Raw genomic sequence first — 11514 nt, forward strand, 5'->3', positions numbered from 1 at the left:
AATGATTTAGAGGTTGTTATTCATGCATTCATTTCAACCCGGCTGGATTACTGTAACGCTCTTTATGCTGGAATTAACCAGTCTTCACTATCACGTTTACAGTTGGTACAGAATGCTGCTGCTTGATTTTTGACAGGGACAAAAAAGAGGGAGCATATTACCCCTGTGTTAGCTTCACTTCACTGGTTACCTGTTAAATTCAGAGTTGATTTTAAGGTTTTAGTTTTAGTTTTTAAAGCACTTCATGGTCTTGCCCCAATTTACATTTCAGATCTTCTCCATTTCTATTCTCCTGTGAGAACGCTTAGATCGTCTTCTCAGAAGTTATTGATTGTCCCAAAATTTCGTTTAAAATCTAAAGGGAACAGAGCTTTTTCAGTTCTTGGTCCTACACTCTGGAACACTTTGCCTTTATCCATCAGATCATCCCCTACGTTATCTTCTTTTAAATCATCTCTTAAAACATATCTTTTTTTCTCAGGCTTTTGCTTAACTTGACATTTATTTTTATTTTTTTCTGTTTGTTTCTTTGTTTGGTGATGTTTTGCATTACTTATTGCATTATTTAATTATTTCAAATTTTATATTGTCTTAATGCTTTTGTTGGTTGATTTTTCTGATGTTTTGGTTGTGCAGCACCTTGGTCAGCACTTGTTGCTTTTAAGGTGCTATATAAATAAACTTGACCTTGACCTTGACCTTTAAAATAGGATTAACTGTGAACTCATGCATATCAATTGTTACATGTTTATTTATAAATGACCTGTCAGCTTTTAATGATAATTCTGTCACCTGCATGAAGAACTGCTTTCTGCCTTAGTCAATATCACCTGTTAGAATGCGTTGAGTTATGAATAACACTGTGCAAAAACCCCTTATCTGGGTGTTGTTCGTTTGAGATGTTACCAGATTTTGTGCTGTATTGCAGAGTTCACCAGATGTTGTGCTCCTTCACAAGCTGTCAGACTATGATGGGAACTGGAGCATTCTTCCGGCACTGCCACGGTAAAACTCAAAAACAAACAAAACACAGAATTTACTCGACCTTATGAATAAACACTCAAGACATGTCAAGAGGTGGTCTTTTATGCATTTAACACATTTTATGCAACTGTATTCTTGTTTTTCTTGTCTACAGCCTTGCCTCACAATACTGTCTAACATCTTTGTGGATTGTGTTTTTGGAAGAAGAGACCAATGTGAACTTACACAACCTTCTGCAGGTGCTGAGCAAATTCAACACAAGAAAGGTGAGCTGCAGACTTCTCAGTCTTTCAGCTATTGTTACTGCAAAAGTGTAATATCAAGACTTAACACTTTGTTTACTGTGGCTCTCTTAGAGCAACAATCGTTGTATTTGAATCAGAAAAACTAAGAGAGCATGTCATTGGTTGAGGTACTGAGCGTTAATCATGTCACTGAGACTGGGTATGCAGAATTTCAAGAAAGCAGTCGAAAAGTGTTGTCCTCATTTACTTTCTCAACCAAATGTACTTTTCACTCTGTGGACACGCAGCACTTGAAATTCTATGTCACTTTAATTTCAGACATCCCATCATCAGCAGCTGCGAGAAAGCCCTTAGGGATCCATTCTCTCATGAATTGTTTCTTGATTGTGTGAAATGTTACCTGTACTGTTTTTTATTTTTTCCCTTAAGAGACCCAAACATAATGTCAGTAAACAAAAAAATGAATGTGAGGGCATTACGGATTTGGATCTTACACAGAAATTATAAACAGGACTGACTGTTCTGTCCTCCCTGTTAAAATATATTTTTTGACTCTCATTGTCACTGAATTGAAAACAAAATGTTGTACCACAACATCTTGGATAATGCTATTTAGTCCATGTGAATTGAAAATAAAGCGTTGCAGATTCTTACAAAGTGCTACTACTCCATGAACTAGCATTCCCTGGAGAAAAGGTAGAATCTCTATGTCAACACAATACATAAAACCTTCTCCTGCAGACTTGAGGTAATGAAAGAGCAGTCTGAAATAGGACTTGGCACATGAAAGCCTCCTGTTTCTTACCCAAGTGTTTTTTTCTCCATAGGAGTGGTTTCTGGGCAGACCCCTCCATGATGATGAACCAACAATTATCCACCATTATGCTTTCTCAGAGGACCCCTACAGTTTCAGTTACCCTGACTTCATGGCTGGCTGGGCCCTCAGTTGCCCCCTGGCTAAGCGGTTAGATTTCATCTCTGTGCCTTTTGCGTACCTCTTCAGCAAACTGCTACTTTACACTTTTAATACAGATATTATTTGATCTGGTATCTCAGAACTGCAGAGCGTGTGAATTATGAGCCGCCCAAATCAGATTTCACAATTGACCTTCAACATGAGGTGAGAAAGATCACAAAATATTTCAGTGTACATATGCTCTTTTTGTTTGTTTGGTAAATATTCATTATCTTGCAATGAAAGTGCTTGATTTTTTGTTGTAAATATGAATAATTTGTAATGGAAGTTGCTCTAATGCATCAGCTAGAAAGCATCTCAACAAAAGACATTATTTTCCAAAATAACCCAGACACAGATAATAGACTTTTTTCCCCACCTCTCCAGATCTATCATTCCAATATCTATACTCTCCTTTGATGTCACACCTCAATTCAAAATGTCTTGCATCTCCTGTTGAAATAATATGCCATTTGCCTACGGGAATATTGGTGTATATATTAATCCGCATTGATATTTTTATGGAGGAGCTGTCATTTAATTGTGTGACATTGAAAGACGCTCCCTCTCCTTTTCTCTTGCCATCACTTCTCTCTCTCTCTCTCTCTCTCTCTCTCTCTCGCGCTGATAAAAATCAGACTGTATGTTCCAGAGAGAACTCTCAGTGCTACTTTTGTGATCTCTATTGATGCAGTACTCTTAAGAGTCTGCTCAAAAGCCTCTGGTCATACCGACTGGCATCTGTCTTGTTCTTAAAGGGATAGTTCTCCCAAAAATGAAAATCCTGTTGTCATTTACTTACTGGTCATGTCTTTCAGTCTTTCATTTGTTGTCATGGTGATTCATTTGATTTAATCTTTATGTTCAGGTGTGTGTGTCGTTATCTCCTCTACTTAAGTTCAGTTCCGTTTGTGTTTGGTTGTCTGGTGTCGTCATTGTTAAGGTTTTGTTTGGACTGTTGGTCGGTGTGGACTCTTGCTTTGTGGATTATTAAAGATGACCTTATTCATCTTCCTCGTGCGTTTACTCTAACCTCACAACCACGTTGTGACATCAAGTTCCAAAGAGCCACTATAAAAGTACCAGAGCAGTGTATCATTTTACAGTGCAATTTAATCATCCTTCCATGAAAATCTTTTATTTAATTCATATTATTGTGACTTACATTTTTGGTGAACTATTTGTTTACAAGATACACTCTCTTTCTCTGATCTCTGAAGTGCTTAGTTCTTTGTTTTAATTGCACTGTTTCTACAGTACAACTCTTAATAGTAATTTCTAGAAGAAGTCATGCTTTGCTTCTCTTATTGATGTTTCAGATTGCCCTCTACATTTGGGAGGAAGGCAGAGGTCCTGCTTTGACTGTGGTGAATGAGTTTTGCTCAGAGCTACAAAGCTTGTCCTCAACAGGAAATTGTGCTACGACCATCAACACCTACTTGTCTGCCTGTGTAAGTACTAGAAATGCTAACACACCTTCTACAATTGTTCAGAGAGATTTATACAAACTCTCAGCCATGTGAATTAATAAAACTATGACAAATCTCCCAAGAGAAAGTCAAGGCGTATTAATATGTCATAGTCAGTTGTCATTGAATTTCCTTGCTCTAATGCCCTAATAAATGACAGTCTTCAAACGTGAATGCCAAATTCCTGCTTGTGGCTTTTCACATTTGTTGTTCTTTCTGAGTGATAATCAAAAGCCTATGAGTTCATAATCCTCGAAATAAGCCACTTTATACAAAGTGTCCACTCAAAGCTGACACACAGACATTCTGTAATAACTTAAAGGAGTAGTTCACTTCCAGAACAAAAATTTACAGATAATGTACTCACCCCCTTGTCATCCAAGATGTTCATGTCTTTCTTTTTTCTGTCGTAAAGAAATAATGTTTTTTGAGGAAAACATTTCAGGATTTCTCTCCATATAATGGACTTCTATGGTGCCTCCGAGTTTGAACTTCCAAAATGCAGTTTAAATGCAGCTTCAAAGGGCTCTAAACGATCCCAGCCGAGGAAGCATGGTCTTATCTAGTGAAACGATCTGTTATTTTCTAAAAAAATGTTTACAATTTATATACTTTTTAACCTCAAACGCTCGTCTTGTCTATCTCTTCGTGAACTCAGTTTTTTCCGGTTCAAGACAGTAAAGGTAGGTCTAAAAACTCCCATCTCATTTTCTTCTCCATCTTCAAAATCGTCCTACATCGCTGCAGAAGTACCGACCCAGTGTTTACAAAGTGAACATGCAAAGAAGATCAAACGCCCTTTACAAAAAAACGGTAAAACAGCGATGTAGGACGATTTTGAAGTTGGAGGAGAAAATGAGATGGGAGTTTTTAGACCTACCCTAACTGTCTTGAACCTGAAAAAGCAGAGTTTACGCAGAGCTAGACGAGCGTTTGAGGTTAAAGAATATAAATTGTAATTTTTTTTTAGAAAATAACAGATCGTTTCGCTAGATAAGACCCTTCTTCCTCGGCTGGGATCGTTTAGAGCCCTTTGAAGCTGCATTTAAACTGCATGTTGGAAGTTTAAACTCGGGGGCACCCTAGAAGTCCATTATATGGAGAGAAATCCTGAAATGTTTTGCTCAAAAAACAATTTCTTTACGACTAAAGAAAGAAAGACATGAACATCTTAGATGACAAGGGGGTGAGTACATTATCTGTAAATTTTTGTTTTGGAAGTGAACTACTCCTTTAATGGTCCTAAGTCCTACTATATAATGTAGGAACAAGCGGTACTTTGGTTTTCCCCCAAATACTGTAACACCCAGATTGGTAGCAGACACCACACTGCTGTAAATATCTTTTATGTTCTTTGTAGGGAAACCCTGTGCAGAAGGAGGACGTCTTTGTTGCTGTTAAAACATGTCAAAGATTTCATGGAGATAGAGGTGGGTGTAGTCAGCCCGTTCTTCAAAAACAGATAAAGACCATGATTGGATCATAACTAACCAAACTTTAAAGGTGAAGTCAGGGCTTTTTAGGTAAAACGGTTTGTAACAAACTAATAATGACCAGTAGTTTACAGTATTTAATAATTTTGTTTAATGTTAATTTCTGCATGCAATAATACATTCTAATATTAAGGTTGTATATGTTCACATGAGTAATGGAGTTTAGTTTTCATTATTAACTAACTTGAACTAAAAATAAAAAATAAATGTATTGATAGTATTTTTCTGCGATTGGTAACTATTATGCAGAAACTACACACTTCCTCTGCTTTATCATTGCCATCAGTATTAGACTTTAAGATACACTAGATGCCATTTACAGAGAGAGAAATATTTGCTTCTTACAAATATCTATGACTGCATGTTTTATTTAGCTTAGCTTTTATTTAATTTAGATTTTTGGCAACAGTGTGTTTAAAATGGATTGGATCATTCAGTCTTGATTAAAAAGTAAAGCCTGCAAAGCAGAAAAAGCCCACCAAGCCATGCGTTGAGAGGATTACAGAAAGACAATAATAAAAGGGAATAATTACAACTGTCAGTCGCTTCGTGTCTCGGCCCACACATGATGTTTGTAAGTAACAATGAATTGATTTAGCTGATTATAGCCACACAAAGTTCCATTGTGGCTTTTCAGAAACATTGTACTTACAAAGACAACTCTTTCCCCAGTCCTCTTCTCCGCTCTCTCTGTACTGTCTAATAGGACAGGTATAAATGCTGGTTTATATTCCAGGAGAGATTCAATTTGGCAGCTGGTCAGGCATAATTGCACCGATTTGCATGGTTATGTTTAGAGTTTGATTTTATCAAACTTTCCAGGCAGCATGAAATACTACAACATTTTGTGTGTGGCTACAAAGATCATAAATATCAGTGCTGGTAAAACATCTGCAGATTTACAGCAGGATATATTTTTTGTGAAGTTATTAATTTCATATGATTTATTGATTTTTATTTATCTTTTTACCCTTTCATATGGATGTTATAATCTCAAGTAAATGTAATACTATCTTAAACTGCATGCACAAATGTATCTTCACAGTTCCTTTAGTTAAACAAACTTGGGAAAAAGATGCTGCCTCGTTGGAATACTACAGTGACATCACAGACCCATATATACCCACAATCCACTTGGGAGTCCCTAACACGGAGAGAGGTTTGTCTCTTGTTACTTATTTTGGGATGACAACAGGTTCAGTGTTCCACTGTGACCATTTATCCATCATGATCTCTGAGGAACATGCAACACTCCTTTATATATGGTTTTTAATCACTTACTATGTTTAGACAAGCATCAACTTGTCAAACTGAATTACACAGTCTGAGTTATGCATTTGAAAAGAACCATTACGAGTGGGATTAAAAAAAAACACAATAACAAAGGAAGACGTATTGTATCCTTTAAGAACATGGCTCACATTGTACTTTTATATGGTTTTGGGTCACAGGTTGAGACAAAGTCTTCGAAATGAAACATTTAAATGGACTTTATCATTCCCTCTTTGTGATGTGCAAAATGTATTGTGGTGTCTTTTATGGAAAACAGTCCGATGTCAAATTTTGTAAAGTCAGAACGTTTGTTTTATTCATAGCCTGAAGCTTAATGGATGGGGCATTGGTTGCTACCAGTCGATTGACATCAGTTTACTCGTCACGGTAAATATTCCTTTGTGCTTGCCATTTTCCTCTGCTGTTTATGCACATTTGTTAATGGACTTCTGTTTGACAAGTTTGCTGCAAAGACAGAAATAATAATGCCTTCTTCCAATAGACAGACAGACAAGTGGATGGATAGACAGGCAGACAGTCAGACAGACAGGTATAGATAGATAGATAGACAGACAGACAGACAGATAGATAGATGGATGCCAGTACAGTAAGTCTAAAAGTGATATTTGCTGTCTTATTCATGTCAGTCATTTTAATGAGTTTCGGTTAGTTATGTGTTACTCAACTCTCAATCAGTGGGACATTCTTAATTTTTAAGTATACTCATTTTAAACGCACAATATATTTGACTGCAGTGTCAGCCTGGAGACATTCTTCTCCCTTCAAATTCTTCTCAGGTCCCTCCAGCTAGTGGCCAAAACTCAAAAACATCATACATGCAGTGTTCATCTCCAGGAAATTTGCTTATGATGAAAGAGCTGAGAATAGTCTCTGAGGACTCTCAACACCTGTCCCCTAAATTAGACTTCTGCACCCATCTTTTTGTCTCTCTCAGTTTCTTTGTCTCTGCACCAGAATGAAGAGCTTAGCGTCTGGGGGAGTGAGAAGTCTTCTCTTGGGGGTGTGTGTGTGTGAGTGTGTATAGAGGAGAGCTCAGTCAGCTGTGCTGTGGTAATGCTCTGAAAAGACATTACTCCCACAGATCCAGAGAGTCGGTGTTCCGGAGCTTCTTTCAGTATGTTTTGTTCTGTCCTCCTCCTGTCCGCTCCCCATCCCTCAGCCTGTGTCTGGCTGACCTTCTCATTCGACTGCCTAGGAGAGCTTCTCTTTCATGGGTGCTGCAGAGCTTTTGTAGCACCTCTCTTTCCCTCTGTCACTCTGTTAAACCACTCTTTTACTCATCCTCGCAGTGTCACAGAGCCACTATTAACCTCCTGAACCCAAGCCGAGGGAATCATCTGCACCGTCTTGCTCATGAGTTTTTGAGCAATTTTTTTGAGCAGCCAATTTTGCTTATGTATCATCTCTTCTTATCTATCTAAGAGCGAAGGGCCTTATGAACCACACTGACTCTAATCCTTGTGGTTTCTTTCGAACCCTGTAATTTACCACAGAAATGTTGGAATGTTCCTATGTAACGGCACAGTCATCAGGGTGCATTTCCATCCAACAATGGCAAACCTTTAATGGAAGCTATGGGGCCTCTTAGAATCAAGAAAATTCCAGTGCAGCCTAAAGAAATGGAAGGGCCAGACACATTGTGCAGTGGGCAACTCAAGCTTTTGAATCCATGTAATTTTCCGATCTCACCACCTCTGTTCTCAGTCGTTTTCAACCACTTCTCCTCTGTTCTATCCCCTTAACAGAAAAGAGCCAGAAAAGTCAAAGGTATTTGGAATGAACCACAATGGTGGTATTGATTCCGTTGTTTGTTGATCAGGTCCAGTTTAATCTCTAGGGATCTCAGGGTGAGGCGGATAGTTAGTGTTGGGCCAAGCTCATGATTACATCCAATTTGGCTTGATTGTGATCATTGCATATGATTAGTTTGTTTTGCTGTGGGTATGAATGCTTTGGTGTTGATGATATTTTTGGGTTGAAATAATTAGAATTTTTAAATGTTTTTCTCAAACTCACAAAGTCCTGTGCTTATTTATTTGATCAAAAATACAGTAAAACAAGAATTTTGTGATATATTATTAGTTTTAATAACTGTTTTCTGTTTTAATATATTTTAAAATGCAATTTATTCCTGTGATGGCTGCAATCATTACTCCAGTCTTCAGTGTCACATGATCCTTCAGAAATCATTCTAATATACTGATTTGGTACTCGCTTATTAGCAATCATTAGTGATTCTCAGTTATTAATAATGATTTTTATATTATCAGTGTTGAACACAAGAATATTTTTGTGGAAACAATATTACTGTTTTTACTACTGTTGTTGTTTACTGTTTTTGACCAAATACATGCAGTCTTTATGAGCATAAGCTTTATCATTTCTAAAACATAAAAAAAATCACAGTTATTAAAAAAACTTTAAATCAGTATTCTATTTAAACACTGTTTATGTAGAAATGACCATGTAAAATTTTTTTTTGCCAAATACAAAAACTGCTTTAAAGGGGTCATATGATGCGATTTCAATTTTTCCTTTCTCTTTGGAGTGTTACAAGCTCTTGGTGCATAAAGAAGATCTGTAAAGTTGCAAAGAATAAAGTCTCAAATCCAAAGAGATATTCTTTATAAAAGTTAATGTTCTTTTTAGCAGCATCATATGACCCCTTTAAGTGGTTTGGTACTGAATAGCAAGCAGTATTTCTAATAAATAAATACATAAAAATAAAAAATATAATCTAGCACCTATTATTCAGCTAATCAGTAATTGCTACTGGACAAATTTGACATCTAATTAATATTCATAAGCCAGGGTGATAAGGCACACTCCCCTAATTGTCAAATCATTTCTGTGCCCCCTGGTGGTAAGTGAAAAAAGGTTTTTGTAGTACAGCAGACCCCACATTCTCCTTCTGTCTGTCTTCAGTCTGCTAAGAATTCTTAGAACATAAAAAAGACCCAAAAGAGTTGAGTCTCCTGTCTCGTTCAAGACATTCAGCTGCTGTTTTTCTTCCCCTTTATACCAACATATTGCAGGAACACCATCCAGAAAGCCTGTATAGATTAGTTACAAACTGTGCTTGTATTTACAGGGCACTGTGCAAAAACATTTGCCATCCTGAAGAGGTTTGCGAGTGGGGCAGTAACACAAGCGCCTTGGTTGCTCATAGTTGATGATGACACACTGATCAGGTGAATGCGGTTTCTTTACACTGGTGAAAGATCATCAGAAGTCATGACTTTAAGGGGACTTACCACTAGATAAAAAAGAACTTTAAATGCATTAAGATGCATGTGCTTAATTGAAAATATGACAACCCATGTCATTTTGAATTTAAAAGTCTGTCTTTCATACCATCTGCAGAATTATAATCCAGCAATCAGGCACAAACCTGAAAATCAAATACGCCCACACGAAAATACTCTCATTGTGTGGCAAAGCACATAAGGTCACAATTCTGAAACTGGAGCAAAATTTGGACTGGAATTCACATGGCTGTGAAGTCTCTTTTAAGTCTTTTTAAAAATACTTTGTATTGCGTTTATTTTAATATATTGTGTTTTCATCCAAATGTGCATTTTTGCTAATATAGCAAGGAGTGCTGGAAACACAGGGCTGACGACAGGCCAAAACGTTGGATGGGTAGAAAAGAAATAAATTAAATTTTATTTTATTTGTATAGCGCTTTTCACAATACACTTTGTTTCAAAGCAGCTTTACAGAAAATGCATGTGTCTACATTACAAAGCAGAAGTGAATGTGTCCAAGTAATGTTCATTTCACAAATGAACAGTTCAAGATAATAGAATCATACAGCTAGTCAACATGAATTAATTTGAAGCAGAAGTTCATTAAAGCGATTATTACAAGTGTGATCATAATGATTACAATATAGAGAAATTTTGTCAGCTGTGCATGTCGATTCAAGTTATAAATAAATAAATAAAGTTACTGGATTTTTGTTAATATGTTCAGTCTATGCCTATATTAACCTATAGTAATAGTTGGCACCTGATGTTTATTGTTATGGTTAGTTTGTTTATGAGAAATACCTGTTTGGTAAACTGACATTGTGCATATTTGACATTTATTGTACTATATAACCATTGTCTTCCAGTCTACCCAGACTGCGGAGGCTGCTGGGATGTTATGATCCAAATGAAGCTGTGAGTGTTGGAGAACGTTACGGCTATGGGCTTAGCAGGGACGGCTACAGCTACATCACGGGAGGTGGAGGGTGAGTTAGATATGTGCTGCTGAGATATTACTATTGCCCATACTTATGCCTATGGGTTCGTTCTAAACCTTTATCCTCAAGTATTAAACTTAAGTGCATAGTTCAGATGTGCTATTACTTTTCTAAGTGATGAGCAGGGACGTGCACAGACATTTTGAGGGGCAGGGGCTCAAGTGGAAAAAAGGGCACTTCTCATATTTATTTTAATTTTTTTCTAATCAAAACTTTAAATATATTAGGGGTGTGCGATACTGACAAAAATATATCTATTTTCTGGGATTTTATCGATAACGATAATTGATATTTTGCTGAGTGTGTTATTGTGCTGATGTCTTAAGGACTACCATGGACAGCTGACTCCTAATGTTTTTGATATTCTTCATATTCTGTGTGGTGATCATTTCACAGCAGTGATAGAAATTAATCTTTTCCAATAAGTTTAAATTGATTTTTACCTTTTATGGGCACTTTTACCTGAATACTGATATTTGAAATTATTTAAAAAAAAAAAAGAAAAGATACTTTAAATGTGAAATTAAAGCTGCCAGTAGGTGGCAGCAAGTCACTGTTAATAAGTGAGTCATTGCGATTGAACCAAATAATTTAAAACGGTTGATTCATTCAGGAACGAAACGCCGTCATTGTCACGAATCCTGTCCATGGACTTCCGTCCGATAGCCACCAGAGGTCACCCCTCCGTTACATTGACTCTCACACTACACAAACTGTTGCATGTCATCCCGGACTACATATCCCATCATCCATTGCACTGATTGCACACAGCTGTAACCAATCACACACACACTATATTACACTCACTCAGATACTTCTCAGACTG

The 11514-nt window shown here is 36.9% G+C and overlaps 1 protein-coding gene across 1 annotated transcript in view; it reads left to right on the top strand.

The window, feature by feature from the left end:
• b3glctb (beta 3-glucosyltransferase b) overlaps positions 1 to 11514 on the top strand; it is a 31180-nt gene that overhangs the window by 11534 nt on the left and 8132 nt on the right. Inside the window, exons 5-13 of the mRNA XM_016546431.1 lie at positions 929 to 1005; positions 1139 to 1250; positions 2057 to 2193; positions 2286 to 2349; positions 3504 to 3635; positions 5014 to 5083; positions 6192 to 6305; positions 9531 to 9630; positions 10557 to 10676. Of these exons, the coding sequence (XP_016401917.1) occupies positions 929 to 1005; positions 1139 to 1250; positions 2057 to 2193; positions 2286 to 2349; positions 3504 to 3635; positions 5014 to 5083; positions 6192 to 6305; positions 9531 to 9630; positions 10557 to 10676 (926 nt within the window). The remainder of the gene's footprint in view (positions 1 to 928; positions 1006 to 1138; positions 1251 to 2056; positions 2194 to 2285; positions 2350 to 3503; positions 3636 to 5013; positions 5084 to 6191; positions 6306 to 9530; positions 9631 to 10556; positions 10677 to 11514) is intronic.

This window comes from Sinocyclocheilus rhinocerous, unplaced genomic scaffold (assembly GCF_001515625.1).
Source record: "Sinocyclocheilus rhinocerous isolate Xijiao unplaced genomic scaffold, SAMN03320098_v1.1 scaffold1211, whole genome shotgun sequence".
NCBI classification, from domain to species: domain Eukaryota; kingdom Metazoa; phylum Chordata; class Actinopteri; order Cypriniformes; family Cyprinidae; genus Sinocyclocheilus; species Sinocyclocheilus rhinocerous.